Genomic DNA, 23,816 nt, shown 5'->3' on the forward strand with positions numbered 1-23,816 from the left:
TTTCTGTTATGTTTGTGTTTGTGTTCCTTATGCAATTGGTCAGTTAGCAGAGGAGCATTTTTAACATTAATCTTCAGTTACTTTGAATAAATGAAGGAATTTTGTCATATGCAGGCCCTGGAAAAAACCTTGATGCGCCCCGGAAGAAGTAATGGGACGTGCGTCTGTGGGCACAAGCCCCATTACTTCTAACAGGACTCCAGAATACACGTTTTTTCCACTTACGCGGGGGGTCCAGAACGGATCTCCCGCAAAAGGGAAGGGCCCACTGTAGTTGTGTGATTGGTACTGCCACTGATACCATACTCTCTTCCTCACCCCCCCCCAACTCCAACCCAGTCCTATGCCCTATCCATAAATAAATATTTTTATTTTCCATTTTTGACACAATTCTGAAGCGCTGCTACTGCTATTTCAGTTTTTCTTAAAAAAAGAAAATAAGAGAAATAGATTTTTTTTCTTTAAAAAAAGGGCTGCTTGGAAATAGTGAGAGGGAGGGACAAGGGGAGAGAAGGGGACACTTACACCATGTGAGTGCCAGTGATACAACTGCCTCATCATCAACATTTCACACCTGAGGATTAGCAAAATTGGGAGGTCATTGATGGGTTTTTCCTGTCAGTGAAAAGGGACACCCTAACTTCATTTGGGGGATTCAGCAGCTATGGGTTGGAGACGGCATCATGTGATAAGTAGCTCCAAAGCTGCTTTTTCCAGGTGTAATTGTGGTTTAAAAGCAACATGCAATAATTTTCTTTATCTCAAGCAAAAATCAGAATACTGTCCGTTCTTGGCTGTCTCTCACCCGAACAGAAGCAATAGCAATGGCAGCTTCATTTATACAGTGCACCCTTCCCTTATGCGGGGGATCCGTTCTGGTCCCTCCTCCCACGTAAGGCAAATACTACATATGCTTGAGCCCCACTGGAAACAATGGGACAACAATGGGCATATGGCACAACATATGCCACGGGTGCGTACGCCATTGTCTCTTCCAGCGCACAGTTTCATACCACATTAAGCAGTCTCTAAGCGGTTTATAATTGTAAGCAAATTGCCTTCAACAAGCTGGGTACTCATTTTAGCAACCCTGGAAGGATGCAAGGCTGAGTCAACCCCTGGCTGAGATTGAACTCACAGCCTTGTGGTTTGTGAGTGAGTGGCTGCAATGCAGGCATTTAGCCACTGTGCCACAAGGGTGCCTGACTGGTCTTCAGATGTCTTCTGCCTGAAGCCAAGGTTAACTCGGATGCGTCAAACAATATTCTTGGGGAACGTATCATTCTCCACATGTTCAAACTCCCAGCTATCATTGTCATTATTAGTTAAGTTGGTTAGGTCTGATTAAAGTTGCAGGCCAGCAACATCTGGAGAACCACACATTCGCCCAGATATGTATAGTATAAATAGATTTGATACACTGCTGAGAATGTTCAAATTACAAAGTTCAAATATCATTGTTTTTTGACATCTGGATGTGCATGTTTAAATATCTTCTTCTCCCATTTACTCATAAGCAGCTTTCTCATTTGTGCAGATTCTTTGGCCCATCAGGTAGCTTCCTGACATCATTTTCCATTCTATACCAGTTGTGTGACCCAGTCTTAGTGACTTTTCTTGTCTTTTCTATCTACTGCATCCACACAGACAGAGCTGCTAGTCCAGAAAAGCAACCATCTTTGGCCTATATGGCACTAAGCCCAGTTTTGTCGCTTTTTGGCAGAAACTTTTATCTAATTAGTTGGCAATCTTAAGACCAATTTGGCACAAACGTTACTTGATCAACATATTATAGAATATGGGAAGAAGAGGCAAATGTTCTGTGAAATCTCATTTCATCATTGTTTGTGGAGTCCTCTTGTCTTGTGAAAGGATACAAGTTACTACAGTACTTCCTGCTGGCTAAACAAAGGTGATGAGACATTTCAGTTTGTCTGTTGTTCCTCTGGCAGTTTCCTGGAAAAGGAAAATGAAGAAGATTGGACACAAGAATTTATTTCTCACTTTGAGCTGCCTACTGATTTTCCTAGAAAAATCTGATGCTTAGTTTCTCCAGATGCTCCAGCTTGTTCTGCACATCTATCATGTAAAACACACAGAGAGTAGCCAAGCTACTCTGAACTTGCCCCTCTAGGGAGCCAAAGCAGTAATTGTCAGAAGATGTGAGTTACGTTTTATGATGATTTTTTAAACAGAAAAATCTGGTTGAAAGAATATCTGAAAAGACTATACTGTGAATTTTCCCCATGGGTGTACTACCAGCCCTTATTTCTTTGACAACATATATCTATGAGCCCATTAGTTTCCCTTTAAGGACAGAAGAATGAGAAGAATCTTTCTCTTAACATTTAAAAATAACAGGAGGTTTCTGTTGTTGTTTTTCTAATGGCTCACATATTTTTCCTATTTTAAAACAATCTTGAGAGATATTCTGGTAAGGGCTTTCAGTAATAGACATGATGGACCTTATGCTCACTATCTCCTAACTTGTGGGGGAATTTTAGTAGTCATGGTTTAGATTTATGGTTTTGATTTATGGCTTGGGGTTTCCTTTATTTTTTTTAGCCGCTGTACCTACATGCTATACCACTAGAGTAATACCATTGCAGGGTGGACAGTGTGAATTCTAGACACACCTATGGTACAGGAACCCTCTTTGTCTGCTTGGCCCAGGTGCTGTCCTTATTCAGAAAGCTTACTCATCTTTTTTGGAAATTCTTTCTAACAAATACAGATGTGCCATGCCAGTATATATAGTATTGCTATATATAATGCCTTCTTTCCACATTACTTTTTGAGTAAGTTGTGTTAACATCCAGCCATTTATTAGGGGTTCCCAACATGGCTCTTCTATCATGTTTCATGCCAGACATTTGCACAGGCATGAAATCTGTTGCCCACAGTAGTTATCAAAGAACTGGCAAGATCTATGGGAATTTGGGGGGCTAGTGGATAGGAGGATTTTGGCAGGCAGCAGTCTGCAAGAAGGGGATTTAATGGCAGGGCTTGCTTGAAATTTGGAGTCATATCTTAGATTCCATGCTGAAGCATGAAATCAAATTTATGGTGGGAATGGAAAATATAATTTGCCAGAACTGTAGATATGTGTTCATATTTTAGCAGCTAATTGCAGTGAAATTTATGGTTTTGGTTTAAAATTCAAAAGGAGTCGACAGATATCTTGGTAATTTTGGCGGGGTCACACATAATGGGTGAGGGTTCTAGAGAGTCTCTGAGTGCAGAGTTTGGTCTTCCAAACCATTTGAAGGTGATACTCCAATTTAACAACATATTTGTGCTCTTCCGCATATAGAGACATGCACAGTCTTACCCAATACATACACATTTTCCCTAAGACTAATAGCAATAGCCAAAGCAAGTACATTTCTGTACTGCTTACTGATGTACTAAGTGGCTTAAAAAGTGTAAGCTAATTGTCCCCAACAAGCTGCATACTCATTTTAGCAATCTATAGAAGGATGCCAGGTTGAGTTGATCTGGAGCCCCTGGCTCGTATTGAATTCATAACTTTGTGGTTTGTGAGTTAGTGGCTGCAGTGTAGGCATTTAGCCACTGTGCATATTAACATAGATTTATCTATCTTCCTCTAGTTGCAGGTATTGTAATTGTATGAAGTAGTTTGGCCAGGAAAAAGTACAGATTGGAAAGATGTGATGTATAGGCATTTGGTCCAATAGATGACTTGTAGGCATACAGTCTGGACCAAGACATATGAGCCACAGTCTCTGCATTCCAGGTGTTCTACTCAACCACTTTCTGGCATAAAACCTTTTACTAACTTAGGTCCATAACACATTGCAGACATAATCCAGTTTGAGATCACTTTAACTGCCCTGGCTCAGTGCTAGGAAATTCTGGGAACTGTAGTTTATTGTGGTACCAGAGCTCTCTGACAGGGAAGGCTAAATGTCTCACAAAACTACAGTTCCCAGAATTTCCTAGCACTGAGCCAGAACAGTTAAAGTGGTCTCAAACTCGATTAGTTCTGCAGTGTGTTTTGGACCTTACTTTAAAATATGGAACTCTGATTCTTAGATTGCTAAATTTTCTGTCGAATACCAGATTTCCTGCTTTTTGTGAATGCATACACCGCAATATCTAAAACCCATCCCTTCAACTGAACCATAATGAGCTACTTCTTGTGAGTTTGGAGGAGAGGGGACAAAACAAATAAAAATAATTTTTTGATTTAAATCAAGTTTTATGTATTTAGTATTACAATTACAGTGAAAAATTGCTTTTTATAGTAGCTGCTTTTTAACTGAAGAGGAATTTAATACAAGGAAACGCGTGAAGCTTTTGTTATCTGTCTAAACTGCATTGTGATCATCTAACAAACACATTGAACTATTTTTTTATTTGTGTCCCATGAAGTTAAGAATTTGGGTGACAAGGAGGGTACAGATATCTAACTTCCAAAGTTTAGCATTATAAAATAGGCTATATGGCATGTATCACATTTATTTTCTGGCTCTACTACTAGATCAGTGAATCATCACACTGAATATGAAGTCATAATTGGTATGAGAATACAAGAAATGCCAGCCTCTATCTTGCCCAGATCACCCACAGAGCCCAGCAGTCCATGATGAATGCAAAAAGGGCCTCCAGAGAAGAAGGGATTGGGCATGATGGATAGCTATAGCTGGCAGCTGCTATATTGCCTTCTCTGCCATTCTGTTCTTCACACATTAATACCTTGTAGTTTCAAAATGACTGGTGAGGATAGTTACCATTAGGTACAACCAAATATATTATTGGGACTGTGATTTAAGTTTCAAAACTCTCCTGCTATACAATCATGAGGTACATCTCCTGGGGAATGAGCAAACATGATGTAGTGGTTTGAATATTGGACTATGACCATGGAGACCAGGGTTAGAATCACCTCTCCATCATGGAAGCCCAGTGGGTGACCTTGAGCAAGTCACACTCTCAGCTTCAGAGGAAGGCAAAGGCAAATCCCCTCTGAACAAATCTTGCCACGAAAACCCCATGATAGGGTTGCCATAGGTCAGAAACAACTTGGAGGCACACAGCAACAACAAACCCCATCTGGGATAGAGGTTTGGCTGAACAGACAGGCCAAAATAAAGCTGCTTCGGGTCTCCTTGGAGGTATGCTGTTTACATGACACACGCATCTTAAGAGGCCAGAAGCTGCACCAAAGCTGTGTTCCAGTCCTTAGGACTGGAGCATGACTTTGGCAAGGCTTCCGACCTCTTAGGACACATGCATCACTTAAACAGCATACCTCCAAAGAGGCCTGAAGCAGCTTTATTTTGGCTGTCTGTTTAGGCCCATATTCCGTCCCAGGTTGGATTTTTTTTTTAAAAAAAGAAGAATTTTGACATAGGGAGAAATTTAGCAGGTGAATCTCTTCCCCACCCTGCCATCATTCTGCAAATGATGGGTAAACCAATTCCTGATAACCTTTTAGCTACAGAAGCTTGTAGTATGAAATATAGCAGTGTGGCACCATTGTGGACAGAATGATCCATTGGTGTAGTTCAAAAAACAGTTACACTATCATTTAATGTTGACTTTTATCAGTTGAAAGGCTATGGTATGCATCTTTTTAGGTTTTTAAAATTAATTGGTACAGTGTGTTTTAATTTATTGTTGGTTCAGTAGTCAGCCTCTTCTTTCTATGTTGTGTGACCTGTTGCAAAATGCAGAGCTGTGTCTTGTCAGAGAAGGACAAACTATTCAAGTACGTGAGCTGTAACAGGAAGTTTGAGGATTCCTGAAGGAATGATCACCCTGTTAGGAGCTACAATATACTGCAATGCCCTCTCTCTTACCTACTTTGCTAATGCTGGAATGCCAAACGTGCATAAATAAGAGACCTTTGGCCTAAAGCTCTCAGGCAAATCAGTGTGAGCTGTACGCTTTCGTCCAAAGCAGACATGATCTTGATTGCATGCAAGAGTAGGATTGGGATGTGGTACATGAAGACCAATCCTTCCCATTGATGAAGTCTCAGGGAACTTCTGTGTCATTTTATTTTCTCATTTAGACCTAATCACAGCTCTAAGTATTGATTTTCACGGTGTGTGGGAAGAAAGCTTAAAACCACACAGTCGCTCCCCTTATATTCCTGCCTTCCTTACTTTTCAAATGAATGCAGTGAAGTACTAAGGGGAATAAGGAAGTGGTTCTCCCAGTAATAATTTATCTTTGGAGAAGGACTGTGTTAGTTTGATCCAACATTTGGAGATGGAGAGTGGATGCAGTTCTAGGTGCAGTGTAACCTTGTAACTATTAATCTTCCCTTAGCCGTAGAACCACTTAGCGTAGCCTTTCTTGGCAGGAGTCAAGTTCAGTTTCTTTTACAGCTGCTTCTGGACTCAAATCTGGAGGGAATGAGTTGGGATGCTAAGGTTTCCAATGCGAGGTCTGTGTGAGGTCTACATTCTTCAATTTGCAATATTGAGGAAGATAGGAAGGGTCCAGGTGCTTTTCTTAAGCAGTGCAGGGACATTTTTTTCAGAGTTCCAGCTGATGTTTGCTTCATAGATATTTGCTGTTGCACTAAATTCCTACAAAATATTATGTTTTAAAAAAACCCATCTGCTCACATAAGTCTTAGATGCAACATTTTCATCCTCTGTGTTTGTGGCACCTAATCATATTTCTGGCATTCATGCTAGAAAGCTGCTGTACTCTCTTGGCTAAAGGTTGAATTAGAACTAAGGATGTTTCATTGACTCTTTCCTCTGCCATCAGTTCACTGGGTGGCCTTCACATGCCATTCTCTCTTAAGTTTAAGGAAGATAATACTGACTTAACTTTACAGGTATTGTAAGGATTATACTGATACAGTATGTGAAGCATTTCCAATATTCAATACACAAAATATTGTTTTATTCAGGACAGAATCCACTTTCTGTGATGTGTAACTTTTTGTCTCTTCTGTGTTTCATAGCTTCCAAGAGAGATTGTATAGAGAAATTTGGCCCAAAGACTATTGAACGGATTACCAAAGATAATGATGCCATCTGCACTACTGAATACTCCCGCATTGTGCCCTTGGAGAATGGAGAGGTGAGCTATTTGATTTTTTAAATTGCCTTTTAGCATGGTAAATTTAAGTTCTGTATTTAAAATGACCTGCCTAGATATGCTGTTGTTAGATAGGAAAAATATGTTTTGTCTTTCATAGATTTTGCTATTCTTATGTCTCAGAATGCAGCATGGAACATCAATAGGACTATGAAATTTGGAGGGCCCAAATGTCCTAAAGGCACCAGATACTGTCTGATATTGGAAACTATGCAGGGTCAGCCCTGGTTACTACTTGGATGGGAGACTGCCAATGAATACAAAGTGCTATAGGCTATATTTCAGAGAAAGGAACTGGCAAACATGTTTCTGAATACTTGTTGCCTAAGAAAACCCTGTGAAATTTATTGGTTTGCCATAAGTCCAAAAGTGATTTGAAGGCGTGTGTATGTGCACGTACACACATACACTCCCTTGGTTTGAGTCTTGGCTCAGATCATTTGGCATACTTTGGGTTCATATGGTAACCTCGGGCAAGCTATTCCCAGTTTACAAAATGGAGTATTATTGTGCAATTCTTATGCAGTGAGAATAAAAATTAGTGTGTTGTCAGGCTTATGGGGACAAAGATTCAAAAGCAGTTGATGACAGACAGTGAGGAGAGAAAGAAGGACAGTGAGAGTATCATGAAGTCTTGAATTCGATAACCAACATTGGAAGTGTACAGAGCAGTTATAAACCACTGGTAGTTCTGCTCAACCTTTTGTTTCTAAACCCTTTTCAAGCACTTGCCATGTCTGTTCAAACTATGGCTTTTCTACGGCTGCAAGATGTAGATATTAATTTATAAAAAAGAAAAGAAAAATGAGGTATTTCAGATTCCAAAATCTTTACCATCCATTTTTATATGTGTGCAAAGGAATAATGAAAACAGAAGATAAACTCTACAGTGATATGTCTTTTTCTTAGGCGATAAGCAAGGTCTTGCCCTTTTGAGCCCAGTGAACTTTACCTTTTAAACATTTTTTTTTAAGTTATCCAAAGCTGATAATAGGCTGTGGGATGTTGCGCCTGGGAAACACTGGTGCATCCTGTTGCTAAATTCTGCTCTAATCTTGAGTCATGCTGGCGGAACTGTTCCAGCTGTGCAGATACTATGTTCTAGCAGATGAACTCTGCTGGGCTTGTTAAAGATTGCAGTGAGGTGTAAAGAGTTTATTCAACCATAGACATGATTGTTCAGAAAGCAAATGTGCTGTTTTGGGCGGGAAAGGAGAGACGTTTATCAAGAGGACCAACATCTGCAAACTGAAAGAAATACATTTTTTTGGTTAATTTACCAAAACAAATCCCACATATTTTAATGAACTACTCTTGCTTTGACTGGCTTTGCATTTTCCCATGCTTTTCAATTGTTCTGTGAAAAGGGCCATTAAATTTAAAAGGAAGCAGTAAGATTTCAAGCAACTTTAACCCTGATCACTTCAAACCTAATTTCTTGATTTGGCTGTTTTATTATTATTATTATTAACCTTTATTTATTTATTTTTTAATAATCTTTATTAAATTTCAATTTTAAAAAACAGAGTATGCGTTGATTCTTTACAATATTATTATTACCTTTATCATAAACTCTGCACCCTTCCCTCCCCCCCTTTTTTTTTTACTCTTATTGTGCTGTTACACTACTTAGCTATTTTGCTTCTATTCCTCAACAGTGTTATAAAAAAAATCACTCTCCTGTGTCTCTCAATTACCTCTATCTCTCTAGCTTATCTATTTGGAGTTATACATTAATCCTTCATCTTTCTACCCAAAAATACAAAAGCGGTGTAATTATGTCCCTCCAGTCCTATTTCAACATTCCATCTATTTCCCTTTTATATATATATTCTTCAAATTTAACCATATCGGGTCTTCTTCTGTTCTCTCCTCGCCTTTAAGTTTCATTGTTAATAAATCCATTTCTATCACCTCTAAGCTTTTTTCTAACCACGAATCAGTTCCGGGTGCTTCTTCCTTTCTCCAATTCTTTGCGACTACTATTCTTGCAGACGTAATTAGGTATAATAAAGGTTTAATTTTTTTCCTCAATTCTTTATTTTCCACTATATTCAATAAATACAACTTTAACCCTGATCACTTCAAACCTAATTTCTTGATTTGGCTGTTTTATTATTATTATTATTATTATTATTAACCTTTATTTATAAAGCGCTGTAAATTTACACAGCGCTGTACATACAATCTTTTTAATTAGACGGTTCCCTGCCCTCAGGCTTACAATCTAAAAAGACATGACATAAAAGGAGAAGGGAAAGGTGGTGGGGCTAGTAGGCTAATACATATAAAGTACATAGCAATACAGGAAATGGTTCGATAAAACAGGCATCAAAAGAACATCAAATAGCAAGCGACAATTATGCGATGCCTGGGAAGGCTTCTCTGAACAGGATGGTCTTCAACTCCGTTTTGAAGCTGGTTAAAGAAGTGATGGCTCTTGCTTGTGGGGGAAGAAGGTTCCAGGAGTGAGGGGCAGCAAGTGAAAAGGGGCAAATCCGAGATGGGGCAGAGGAAATCCTGGGCTGAGACAGCAGACCTTGACTACCAGAATGGAGGGCCCTAGTGGGAAGGTGAGGAGAAATAAGGTCTGATAAGTAAGGAGGGGCCAGCCCATGGAGGGCTTTAAATGTCGACAGCAGGAGCTTGTACTGAATACGGAAAGGGAGGGGGAGCCAGTGAAGGGATGCCAACACAGGAGAGATGTGGTCAGAGCAGTGGGTGGAAGTGATAATGCGTGCAGCTGAATGCTGGACATAGATTAAAGGATGGAGGTGAGAAAGAGGAAGCCCAGCCAGGAGGACGTTACAGTAATCAAGTCTTGAGACCACTAGGGCATGGACCAGGATCTTGGCAGTAGAGGCGGAGAGATATGGTCGGATTTTGGCAATATTGTACAAAAAGAATCTACAAGCCTTGGCTGTGGTCTGGATCTGAGGGATACACGTCAGAGAAGAGTCAAAGATGAAACCAAGACTGCGGGCTTGCTGGACTGGTTGAATAGAAATGTTGTCCACAGAGACAGAAAAGGAGTGTTGAAGGGTGGGCTTAGGAGAAAAGACAAGAAGCTCCGTCTTGGACATGTTGAGCTTCAAACACCGATGGTGCATCCACTGCGAGACAGCTGTGAGACATGATGAAACTTGCTGTTCAAGCCTTGGAGAAAGGTTGGGGGTGGAAAGATACAACTGGGTGTCATCGGCATACAGATGGTAGGAAAAACCAAAAGAGTTTACCTAAGGACAGTGTGTAGAGAGAAAACAGAAGGGGACCCAGAACAGAGCCCTGGGGAACTCCAACAGATAAGGGAACAGGAGAAGAAGTCTGACCACCTGCAACCACTGCAAAAGATCTGCCAGACAAATAAGATCTAAACCAGTCAAGAACAGAGTCTGAGAACCCAAGGTCAGAAAGTATATTAACTAGAAGAGAGTGATCAACAGTGGCAAAGGCTGCAGACAGACCAAGAAGGATGACAACAGAGTAAAGGCCATTTGCCTTGGCCAGTAAAAGATCGTTTGAGATCTTGGTGAGGGCTGTCTCTGTAGAATGCCATGGGCGGAAGCCAGACTGAAAGGGATCAAGAATGGAGTTGGCTTCAAGAAACTCAAGACAGAGAGAATAAACAACCCGTTCCAAAACCTTAGAAAGAAAGGGAAGAAGAGAAATCGGACGATAGCTAGACAAAGAGCAGGGGTCAAGAGAAGGTTTTTTCAGAATAGGGGAAATGAGAGCATGTTTGAAGTCCGAAGGGAAGAAGCCTGTAGAGAGAGAGAGATTGAAGATATGGAGAAGCGAGGGCATAAAAGAAGGAGCTATAGAGATTAGAAGACGAGTAGGAATTGGGTCAAGGGAACAAGTTGCAGGTTTGCAAGAGTTCAGAAGTGTAGAGAGTTCATCCAAAGAAGCAGGAGGAAATGCAGAAAATTTGTTAGGCGAGGGCGATAGAAGATTATGAGCAGAAGAAGAATCGGGAGGGACTATCTCAGAGCGAATAGTGGTGATCTTAGAGATGAAATAATTAGCAAAGTCATTAGGAGAGAATGATGATGACTTATTATATGTTATTTCATAGCCAGACAAGGACATTCTGAAATAAGCTTTAATTTTTTCATTTCATGTATTTTAATTGGTATGGGAACAGAGAGGCTCTCCAGGCGCTGTATTATCTTTGGCTGTCATTCAGCCAAACTGAAAGGAGTATCCGTGATTCACACTTCCATGTTTTATGGCATTTAATAACTTTTCCTCTTCTTTCCTGCATATCATCAACAAGGAATGATCCTCAGTCTTTTGTTATATCTAGTAAAACTGACCAAAGTCATAATGGCAAGCATGAACCAATGCTTCACCTCCCAAAAAGTCCAGGCATTTGTGAATCTTCACCTAATTACACTGAAAATTCTGCCAAAAAGCAGCACATCAACAACACACCTGGTTGCTTTGATCATTTCACCTCCTTATCCTTAAGAGTTATCTTTTTCAAGATTTGTAGGACAGTGTATATTTTTGTAAATAGAAGAATGTTCACAGGAAGAAGCTCAGCATTGTTGGGCATGCCTTCTATTAAACTGAGCATGCCTCTATTAAGTGTTCTTGTTGTTGTTGTTGTTGTTGTTGTTGTGTGCCCTAAAATCATTTCTGACTTATGGCTACCCTAAGGTGAGTCTGTCATGGGTTTTGGGGGGTCTGAGAATATGTGGCTCACTCAAGATCATTGGCTGAGCAAGGAATAGTTTCAAGAGTTATAGTCCAGCACTCAAACCATTACACTGCCCTGGCTCTCTATTAAGTGTATGGTGCTGAAAATGGAATTGGAGGCTTAATATTTATATATTTAATGATCCTTGAAATGGTGTACATTGGATAGAGTCCAATGCAGAGGTCAGAATAAGTAGAAGTTAAAATAAGCATCTTTTAAACAACCATTAAGATCTTGTGAAAAGAATATTGAACTGACAAGAGCTTCACATTCCAACTGAAGCATAAATACAATGCATGATCTTTAGCAAGTCATTCTTTCACAGCTAAATTACATATATATGTAAAATGGGCATAGTTATGACCTACCTACTCTCAGGAGGAATGAGATGCAGAAATATTTTATCTACTGTGAGTATATAAATTCTAGAAATAGAGTTGAAGTGAATACAGAAGGAGACTGGAAGTAGTTATAGAATGACATTGCTCAGTTGCTTTGGGGAACCATTTCTCCAGAATGAGGAACATGGGACTTCTGCCCACTTGAAAAACCTGTATTCACTTTATTTTCCTGCAGATTGTAGTCTCTTTGGTGAATGGTCGTCCAGGAGCCATGAACTTCTCCTATTCACCTCTCCTGAGGAATTTCACCAAAGCCACTAACATTCGATTGCGTTTCCTGCGGACCAATACTTTACTTGGCCATTTAATGGGAAAGGCATTAAGAGATCCTACTGTAACCAGGAGGGTAAGATGCTTTTGTATTTCTCTTGACCAACAGTCTTATTACTTGTGTGGGAGCAGTAGTTTTTGGAAACAGCTGAGAAATGAATAAACGTATGTGACTACTTGTCTTGGAAAGATGCCATGCCTGCACTGCAAGCCAGGAAACCATGTATGACTTAAAGCCATTATAAATTCCTGATCAGGCCTATTGGGAAGTTATTTGTCACTCTTGTTATCTGGTTAGATTTACTAATGTTATTTTCCTTTTTAAAAGGTTATACTGTTCAAAAGTAGATCTCGAGAATTAAAGCAAAAGGAATGCATGCATAACCAGAGAAGACTAGAGAATCTGTTGTTGGATCTAAAATATACTGCAGAAATAATACAGTCTGAGACCGCTTTTACTGCCATGGCTTAATGCTAGAGAATTCTGGGAACTGTAGTATTGTGGGACATTTAGTCTTCTCTGTCAGAGAACTCTGGTGCCACAATAAACTACAGTTCCCAGGATTGCATTATGGGTTGTGTATATCATGGGTTATGTAACATGATATGTACATTAGCATGTTTATATATTTAGAGTTTGCCTCTTATATAGCTGCACTAGAACTGTGATAATTTTATGTACACAATATAAGTATATGTTTATATTATTATATAAAGCTTATTCATCAGATAAAAAGGAAACCATGATTGTTTAAACATATGTGCTTGATTAGGGAGTATTCTAACATGCACAGTTTAAAAAAAATCCAAGTCAGTGGCCAAGAGGTGAGCTTCTGATTCCAGTTCCAGTCAACAGCCATGAATTGATAGGACAATGAAAGGCATTTCCCCCTCTTCTCACATCATAAAAACATAAAAAGACACCTAATGCATCATACCACGGGTCTATATTATCCAGTTTGGTTTTGTCTGTCCCAGTTCCACTGCCAGTCAATTTCACTGAATGCCACCATGTCTCATTTGGAGAAACAGAAAGCCTTCTGTATGTCCACTTTCACCATAACATCTCTCATACCACTCAAATAACATCTGAAGCTGTCCTTGACATTGTGCTTAGGATGGTGGAGAGGGATATCAATTAATGGGAACTTTGACTATGGTCCTGATCATGGGTACCTTCTGCCTAAATTCCGGTGAGAAGAGAGTCAAGATGGAGAAAGTGGTTTCCCTGATGAATGAATGACTGCAATATCATGGGATTTTCAAGAGGCATTTTCAGGGGAAAAGCAAGTGGGATGGGCCGTATTTTCCTAAAATCTCTGTGTAGCAATTCCTAGATATCACTTTCTGTTATGCTAGCCTCTTCCCTTCCTCAGCACATGACATTTCTATAAAGTCATTCCCAAGTTGCATTGTGACAATACTGTTATGGCTGCAGATGCCAAGTCATTGTAAAGATCCAGTCTTAGCCCACACACTTAACCCTCTGCCAGTGCTGGCAGTTACCAAGCATAGCAAAACCCCTATAGAAGATGCTTCCTTAAGAATAGTTTTTAGATTTCCCTTCACATGGTTTAGACTGTAGCTCCTGTCCTCCCCTGCTGAAATTGCTAGAGATGAAGGGAACATTGGAATTGAAACATGAAAAATCTGGAGGGCACCTGATTGAGGAAGGCTGTCATTGCCAATGAGTCAAATATAAAGTTGAAACTATTTTGCTGGAATTAGTTGAATACTTGTGCCATGTTTTTATTCTGTTGTAAGTGGGAGAACTCCTAGGCATTTTCTGCAAAGCAATAAAGTGAAACCATTTTCTGGTCTTCTAGTATTACTATAGTATCAAAGATATTAGCATTGGAGGACGGTGTGTATGCCATGGTCATGCTGACGTCTGTGATGCCAAAGATCCTTCAGACCCTTATAGGTAAGAATCATCAATATAAATATAAATTAATTAATAATAAATAAAAATATTGAAAAATAGCAGGTATGGACAGATGGTATTTAAATTATTTTTAATAGCAGGTTTGGCACTGTGTTGGGAGAAATGGATTTGGATTATAGTTTTCCACTGAAATTTGAACCATGGAAATGCTTGATCTGCCACTGAAATATGTTTTAAGCCAAATGACTTAAATCATGGATAATGTAGTCCTCCAGATCTTGGTAGACTACAGTTTCCAGCAGACATAACCAGCATGTTGAGGAAGGCTAGGAACTGCAGTTCAACATCATCTGGAGAGCTGCACAATACTCAGCTTAACTTAAATAACAAGCAAGCCATGTGCTATCTAAAGGCCACTCAGAATGGTATATGTGTGTGTGTTTTGTCCTGTCAAGTTGCTTTCGACGACCCAAAGGTAATAATCATGGGTGGTAATCAATGAATTTTCATTGCAACATCAGAATTACTGTTGACCTTCCATGACAATAATACTTTTTTAGCCAAGTTAACATCTTGGGCAGATAAAGAATACCATATGCCAACTACAAATTAGGTTACTGTAATTCATTTTAGTGTTGTCTCCAATTCTGAAACTTAGGGAATTGGTTTCATTATGTGTAAAGACATTGATCCCAAGACAAGATACGATTTTTGCTCACTGTCCAGAGCAAAAGTAGCTGTTTGCCACATGATTACTATCTTGATCTTGCTAAGTGTACATTCATTACATATTGTCCTCTATGGGTTGATCAGCTCTGCGTTCACATTTGAAATTTCTGTACCTTCAAGACATTCTGTATGCTCTTAAACAATTTTTTTTCCTTTGCAAACATCTTCACTAGTACAATTTTCATTAGTAACATTTTCTCCTCCTCCATCATCATCATCATCATCATCATCATCATCATCATCATCATCATCATATTTATAACCTGCCTTTCTACCAAAGGTAGCTTTCATTGCTGTGGTCTTTCATTTGCATTTAACTTCTTCATGGAGGATAAAGATGATGTTTCATTTACCTGCTTCTTATTTTGTTTCAAAAACATTGATTCTTAGGCTTGAATCTTGAACACATATGCCTGGCAATAAGACTCATTGGACTTAGTGGGACTTAGTTCTAAGTAGAGATATCTAGGATGATGATGATGATGATTATTATTATTATTATTAACCTTTATTTATAAAGCGCTGTACATTTACAGATTATGTTGTTATTACCTAGAACCTGTTGCAAAGAGTGCCTGGATCTGTGCAATATTTTTCCTAGGGGAAAGATTAGAACACTTTTCACAAGAGCAACAGAGGGAAAAAATTCTGTAGCTATTTTTAACTCTCATAATACCTCATCACAGAACCTTTAAAGCCTATGAGTAAGCTGAAACAAAACCAAGACTTTCCTCCTTAAGGCACAGAAAAGCAACTGGGTTTCATTCCATGGCCCTTGACATGTCTGGATTTTTAGACACCCATATCTCTGATCCTTTAAATTTGCAGGAGATAACAAGAATGGAAAAGGTTGTCTTCTTCCATGTGTTTGGAAAATATGAGTGAGGGACTGATGTTGTTGGAGAGTCATCTGCTCTTTTAAGTGCTGATGACATATTCCCCCTGCTTGCTCCACTTCCCCCCAAAACAATAGGAGTTTTGCTCTCCTTTGCTCCTTATGTACACAGCTGTTTGATATCTGTTTAGGGTTTTCTTTTAATATCATGTTCCTAGATTGTGAAAAGCACAGCAGTTCATGACACGTTAGAAGCTGCAGCATAACCTGTCAGAACACAGAACTGTTTAGTCATAGGTACCGCCAACTCATTTATTTGGTTTATAGCAGACTAAACATCATTTGGAGCAAAAGAGATCGGAAGATTGGGTCATTCCCTCTCTCCTGTTTTGCAGCGTTTTAAAAAAAATATTCCCTTAGGTTAGGATTTTGAATAGAAGCTTGCTTTTTGTTAAATGCAACACTCCTTAAAGTCCAGTATTTCCATAGTAAGCCTCTCAAGTCAAGACAAATATGAGCTTCCCTGGTCTGTGAACCTTCATTGTTTGGCTGTTGGGGTGGAATCTTTCCTGATACTGGGAATGAGAGAGGATGCAGCTGTAATGTTTCCAATCTTTTAAATGGACGCCAGCTGTGATATTTCAGGTTCCTCCTTTCAAGAGACCCGTCCGTCTCCTGTGTTAATCTCCACTCCTCACTAACCTTAAAACATCTAAGCACGTCATCTTGGTTAGTTTTATTGTTTATAATGGGAGGTTCTTCATTTTACCAAGGAGGGCTTTTATAAAATGAATCAATTAAATCAATCAGTAATATGTGTGATAGGCCACAAAATGGAAAAATATGGTTCCCCCCTCCTTTTCCCTGCTCAAGGACATATTTTAAAATTTTCCATTGAAAACATTGAAAACTTGAGGGGGGGGGGGGGAACATGATGAATTTTTTTTCTTTTGGAGCTGGTGAAATGCTTTTTCAAGATACAGTTTTATTCATTCAAAATACTAGGAGTAGAAAGATTGGGATGCAACACAGTCCACAGAGTTGGAGACTAATCATTCCTATCCATACACTGTATGTATACACAAATACAGGTATTTCAACCCTTCCCCCCAAAAAAACCCATATCCCAAGCATTTTGGATGGAGACAGAACCTGTATATACAACTCCGAGTTTCTTAAATTTCATAGAATCATAGAATCGTAGAGTTGGAAGAGACCACTAGGGCCATCCAGTCCAACCCCCTGCTATGCAGGAAATCCAAATCAAAGCATCCCTGACAGATGGCCATCCAGCCTCTGTTTAAAGACCTCCAAGGAAGGAGACTCTATCACCTTCCGAGGAAGTGCATTCCACTTTCGAACAGCCCTTACTGTCAGGAAGTTCCTCCTAATGTTCAGGTGGAATCTCTTTTCCTGTAGCTTGCATCCATTGTTCCGGGTCCTGTTCTCTGGAGCAGCAGAAAACAAGCTTGCTCCCTCTTCAATATGACATCCTTTCAAATATTTAAACAGGGCTATCATATCACCTCTTAACCTTCTTTTCTCCAGGCTAAACATCCCCAGCTCCCTAAGTCGTTCCTCATAGGGCATGGTTTCCAGACCCTTCACCATTTTTGTCGCCCTCCTTTGGACACGCTCCAGTTTCTCAATGTCCTTTCTGAATTGTGGCGCCCAGAACTGGACACAATATTCTAGGTGGGGCCTGACCAAAGCAGAATACAGTGGCACTATTACTTCTCTTGATCTAGACACTATACTTCTATTGATGCAGCCTAAAATAGCATTGGCCTTTTTAGCTGCCGCATCACACTGTTCACTCATGTTCAACTTGTGGTCTACTTGGACTCCTAGATCCCTTTCACATGTAGTTTCATTCAGCCAGGTGTCACCCATCCTATATCTGTGCATTTTATTTTTCCGCCCTAAGTGCAATACCTTACATTTCTCTGTGTTGAATTTCATTTTGTTAGCTTTGGCCAAGCTTTCTAGTCTATTCAGGTCATTTTGAATCTTGATCCTGTCCTCTGGAGTATTAGCTATTCCCCTTAATTTGGTGTCATCTGCAAATTTGATAAGTATGCTCCCAATTCTGTCATCCAGGTCATTGATAAAGATGTTGAATAGCACTGGGCCCAGGACAGAGCCCTGTGGGACCACACTGGTCACTTCTCTCCAGGATGAAAAGGAGCCATTGTTGAGCACCCTTTGGGTTCGGCCGGTCAACCAATTACGGATCTATTTAACAGTTCCTTTGTCTAGCCCACATTTTACAAGCTTGTTTGCAAGAATGTCATGGGAAACCTTGTCAAAGGCCTTACTGAAATCAAGATATACTATATCCACAGCATTCCTTTCATCTACCAAGCTGGTAATTTTATCAAAGAAAGAGATTAGATTTGTCTGGCATGACTTGTTTCTCTGAAACCCATGTTGACTTTTTGTGATTATGGCATTGCCTTCTAGATGTTCACAGACTCTCTGTTTAATGATCTGCTCCAGAATCTTTCCTAGAACTGATGTCAGACTAACTGGACGATAATTGTTGGGATCCTCTTTTTTCCCCTTTTTGAAGATGGGGACAACGTTTGCCCTTCGCCAGTCTGCTGGGATCTCTCCTGTTCTCCAGGAGTTTTCAAATATGATTGCCAATGGCTCCGATATTACTTTTGCCAGTTCTTTTAATACCCTTGGATGGAGTTCATCTGGTCCCGGAGACTTAAATTCATTTAGATTAACAAGGTGTTCCTCTACTATCTCTTTACTTATTCTGTGCTGAAATTCCCCTATTCTGTCCTCTGCTCCATTATCCTCAGGTTGAGCACCCTTTGCCTTTTCTGAGAAGACTGAGGCAAAGAAGGTGTTGAGTAATTCTGCCTTTTCTCTATCTCCTGTTAGCATTTTGCCATCTTCTCCACGCAGTGACCCTACCGTTTCCTTCTTCTTCCTTTTGCTGCGGACATATCCAAAAAAGCCCTTTTTATTGTTCTTAACCTCTCTAGCAAGCCTGAGTTCATTCTGCGCTTTAGCTTTTCTGACTTTACCCCTACACATGCCTGCTATTTCTTTGAATTCCTTTTTCGTGATTTCCCCCTTTTTCCATTTCTTATACATGTTCCATTTCAAACTTAGCTCGGTTGAAAGTTCCTTAGTCATCCATCCTGGTTTCTTGAGACACCTCCCGTTTTTCTTTCTCACTGGAACTGTTTGAAATTGTGCCTTCAGTATCTCCCTTTTGAGAAAGTCCCATCCGTCCTGAACTCCTTTATCTTTTAGTATTTCTGACCATGGAATCGCCCTCAATACTTCTCTAAGTTTACTGAAATTCGCTCTCCTAAAGTCTAGGATGCGTGTCTGACTCTGCCTGGCTTCTCCTTTCCACTGTATTACAAACTCCAGGAGAACATGGTCACTTCCACCTAATGATCCCACCACTTGCACCCCATTAACCAAGTCATCCTTGTAGGTTAGGATCAGATCTAAAATAGCTGACCCCCTTGTTGCCTCTTCCACCTTTTGGACCATGAAATTGTCTTCCAGGCAAGTGAGGAATTTGCTAGACCTTGAGGATTTTGCTGAGTTTGACTTCCAGCAAATATCAGGATAGTTGAAGTCGCCCATCACTACTACATCTCTCTTTTCTGACTGTGTGGTCATCTGTTCTAGAAAGATATCATCCAATTCCTCAGTCTGACTTGGGGGTCTGTAGTAGACTCCCACCGTAACATCCTTGTTCTTTCCCTCCCCTTTGATTCTTATCCAGATGCTCTCCACCTGGCTTCCATGATTGATGTCCAGGATCTCTTCACTGGTGTGAATATCTCTGACATATAGTGCTATTCCTCCTCCTTTCCTGTTTGGCCTATTTCTCTTAGTAAGGTTATACCCCTCTATTTCCACATTCCAATCATGAGACTCATCCCACCAGGTTTCAGTGATGCCTATTATATCATATTTGCTTTGTTGTACTAGGAGTTCGAGTTCATCTTGCTTATTTCCCATGCTCTGTGCATTAGTGTAGAGACATCGCAGACCATGGTTCCCTTTTACTTGCTGCCTGTGCAAGTTTTTTTGCCTCCCACTGTTGGGTCCTTGCACTGTTTGCCTTGTTTCCTCTATGTCAGTTTGACTATTTTCGCCATCCCTTTCGCCTTCCTTAATATTGTCTCCCTTCCCCTCGGAACTCAGTTTAAAGCTCTCCTGATCAAGTTCTTGAGACTGTTGGCAAAAACATTTCTTCCAACTGGCGTGAGATGCAACCGGTCTGTTGCAAGAAGTCCCTCCTCATGGAACCGCAGCCCATGATCGAAGAATCCAAATCCTTCTCGGCGGCACCATCTGCGAAGCCAGTTGTTCACAATTTGATTTATCCAAGCTCATTAACCGAAACTCCAAAGACTGTATTGATGTCAATATAATTCATTTACTCTTTATGTATATTGACTGCCTAAAAGACAGTATGGTTTAGTTGTAATAATTTTAGGAAAAATAGAAAGAGATTATCAGCACTTGTGGAAAAAATGTATAAGGAGTTTGTACCAGACGCTCTGCTAGTGTGTCAGTTTTAGGACTGTCTGTGGATCCTCCAAGAACAGGTCTGGGCCTGTTCAGTTGTTTGTCTGAAAAAGATAATGGAACTGAGGAATCTCATACTGCAGCTTCAGCCTTTTGAAGCATTTCCCTTAGTAGCAGCTACCTTGAGGAATGTCCCTAAGTGGAACAGTTAAAGAAGTAGATGCCTGTTTTAGTGCACTGTATATATATTTCATCACAGAAATACGTATATACTGTAACATGCTGGTTGGCAATTCATTACAAAGATTGCTCGACATATGAAGTGCTGTATAGACTAAGTAGTAATGATGGGTATATTAGAGGTTTTGACTATCTCTACCAGCAGAATAAACAAAAAGTGTATCTGTTTCTGAATGGTTACACTTGTAGGCAGGGCTCTGTGTTAAATTAGGGTTGGGGTTTTTTTTAACCTTCAGCCTGTGAAGGTAAGAAGGGCATGGAGATTCATCATGGGTGCACTGCAAGTTGACTTATACCAAACTAAACAATTTCCCATCTAGGTCTATACTGCCTACTCCAAATTGCTATTGCCCTCCAAGATCTCAGCCGCAGAAATGTATTTTATCTCAGCTACTGCCACCTCGTCCTTTTAATTTGATGTGCCAGGGCCTAATAATGGGGCCTTATGCTAGCAAAATATGGTTTGCTACTGAACCTTGGTCCTTCCAATCCATTACCTTTTAAAGGTAACATAGAATGTAATGGAAGTCAAGGAGTGATGCCATATCATTACTAAGCAGACTAGTGTGCCTCCTTAGCTTTAAAAAATGTCACCAGCCGCTTTTGTTTTTTAATGTTTTCAGAACACTATTCAACAACTGAGTCAAAAAGTTTACTCTAGCTGGGACTAACTGAAAGAATTCCAGCCTGCATTTCAAGTTGTTTTTTTAAAAAAATAGTTTTAAATTTCCTGTTAAATACAGTAGGCCTTACTTCAGGATAAGCATGCATGACACTGCACAGTGCTCGAAGCAGGTAGGACCCCCTAGCTAGTTGTTCCTCACTCCTTAAGAGTCAGTGATGTGGCTGTAAATTTTGAAGTGCAGGAACTCACTGACACCTCCCATAGTCATCCCTCATAGCCAATCCCAAAGATAAGCCATGCCTCATATGGTATATATCAGTGATGGTGAACCTTTTAGAGGCCGAGTGCCCAAACTGCAACCCAAAACCCACTTATTTATTGCAAAGTGCCATGTCCCTCTAGTTTTCTAGTAACAAATTCTGGCAAACTCTGTGCTGGGATGATGGCACATGTGCCCACAGAGAGGACTCTGAGTGCCACCTCTGGCACGCGTGCCATAGGTTCGCCATCACTGGTATATATCTTGCTTTTCTGTTATTTATACTCCATCAATTACCCTGGCAGTCCAGTAGATAATATTGATTCTGTTCAGGAAAATTGTCCCTAGTGCTATATCCCTCCTCCTGTATACCACAGCTAGGGGAAGAAGTCACCTATTGAATTTATGTTTGATTATCCTGCTTGAAGGATGCTATGTAAATGGGTGAAGGCTGTGCATACATGCAACTGATATGCTAGAAAACTTGTTTATCTTTTGCTAAAGCAACAGATGTTTGTGTTCTGAATAGTGCAGTGCAGTTCCTAAAAGCACATTACTTATTTTCAACATTTGAAGTTAGATTTTGCAGAGTGCATGTCCCCTGGGTCTCAGTCTTTTTCCTATTTCAGCATAGGAAAACACCAGTTCTTTTTTTCATGTTCCATTAACCATGATGGAAAGCCATTACAGCATGACCTTTGCATCCTGTCTGGAATTTCCAGAAGCATCTGGTTTGGTGCTGTTGGAAACAGGATGCTGTCCTGTGGCCTAATCCAGTGAAACAATCCATATGATCTTTTAATCGTAGTAGGTGGGGCATGTGCAGAGTGTGGGCCCCCCATGGCTATTTTTCAGTGGCCTCTGAACTCCGAGATGCTCTAGACCAACCTTTTTCAGGCAAAGAGAGAGAGAGTGAAATACTTCTCCTGGAAGCTGCCAGGCGAATGGGGTGCCCTTTTAAATAAGTTGCCCTTTCTCCCTTGCATGGATTGCTCAATGTCAAGAAGTCAGAAAGTAGAAAGTTGCCACATCTTCACTAGTTGTCCACCCCGATACTGTATTAGGTTAAGTGGTGTTTTTCTTTGATGCAGGTCCTCTGTTAACAGTTTATTTCTATCAACATTTCTTGGTCCAGTTCCTGCCCATACATATTCTGCAGTCTCTCTTCAACTGAGCTGCAGGCTGCTATTGCAAAGACCCACCCTCTGCAAACACCTCCTTTTCTTCATGATCTCACACAACACTCCTTGTCTAAGGGCATGTGTTGACTGAACTATCTCTTGATCCTTGTCTAGTGCATTCCTATTAATAGCATGTAAGCATGTTCCTGCAGATACTCATTAATGTCTACACGTTTGCAAAATTTCTGCAAGTTTGTAAGATTTCTGTATTGCAAGTTGATGAAAAGAAAAATGTAGAAGATAATGAATTAGGGCCAGCATGGTGTAGTGAATCATAGGACTAGGACTCTGGAGATCAAGGTTCGATTCTCACTGGACCATGGAAACCCATTGGGTGATCTTGGGTGAGTCACAATCTCTGAGAACCCCAAAAATCCTGTGGTAAGTTCACCTTAAGGTCACCATAAGTCAGAAATGACTTGAAGGCACACGGCAACAATAGTGAATTCACAAGGTACACTAATCCTTTCAAAACATGTGTTTTGCTTTCAGTCAGTGGCTCGCTCCTAGCCTCATTGTCAGCAGGTCACTTCCATGTCAGTGGAATGGTGAATTCATTTCCTGTTTTATACTAATCTTTAAAAAGCTATGCCAAGTGCTGAACCCTACCCTGAAATAGGTTTCCACCTGGGTAGCTTTAAGGTTCAGGCTAAAACCCAGAGCAAAGTCATAATTCCATTGTTACAGGGTCCACCAGCTACTACTGCATGTGCCGCTTTTCTCTTACAATCAACAGAAACCTGGAGAGTTTCTCATAAACCAGTGCACAGCTCTTTCTAAATTAAGAAAAGCTGTCAATGATTTATCAGAGCCAGAGAAGAGAATAACATGAGTTGCTTACACAGAACAAATGTACATAGTGCCCCATTTTTTATTGTGGTGATCATGACAGTGACTTTGGCTTGTCTGTCTGTTGAAGTTACATCAACCTTATCCTGGCTTGCAGAATGAAATAACATGGACAGGGGCTTGAATCTATGTTGTTGGTAACTACATAGATCATTGAGTGACTCCAAGGCTGAATGTTAAGCTGATGGGCAGCTTCACTTCCTCTTTCCCATTTTCTAATCTTCACTTTCTTCATCTTCTTC

At 40.2% G+C, this 23,816-nt stretch overlaps 1 protein-coding gene across 1 annotated transcript in view; it reads left to right on the forward strand.

Annotated features, from left to right (window-relative positions):
• LAMA5 (laminin subunit alpha 5) overlaps positions 1-23,816 on the forward strand; it is a 217,525-nt gene that overhangs the window by 89,025 nt on the left and 104,684 nt on the right. Inside the window, exons 4-6 of the mRNA XM_089513322.1 lie at positions 6,950-7,068; positions 12,365-12,535; positions 14,286-14,383. Of these exons, the coding sequence (XP_089369448.1) occupies positions 6,950-7,068; positions 12,365-12,535; positions 14,286-14,383 (388 nt within the window). The remainder of the gene's footprint in view (positions 1-6,949; positions 7,069-12,364; positions 12,536-14,285; positions 14,384-23,816) is intronic.

Source organism: Sceloporus occidentalis, unplaced genomic scaffold, assembly GCF_023333645.1.
Source record: "Sceloporus occidentalis isolate IW3139 unplaced genomic scaffold, rSceOcc1.0.p SCAF_3, whole genome shotgun sequence".
NCBI classification, from domain to species: Eukaryota; Metazoa; Chordata; class Lepidosauria; order Squamata; family Phrynosomatidae; genus Sceloporus; species Sceloporus occidentalis.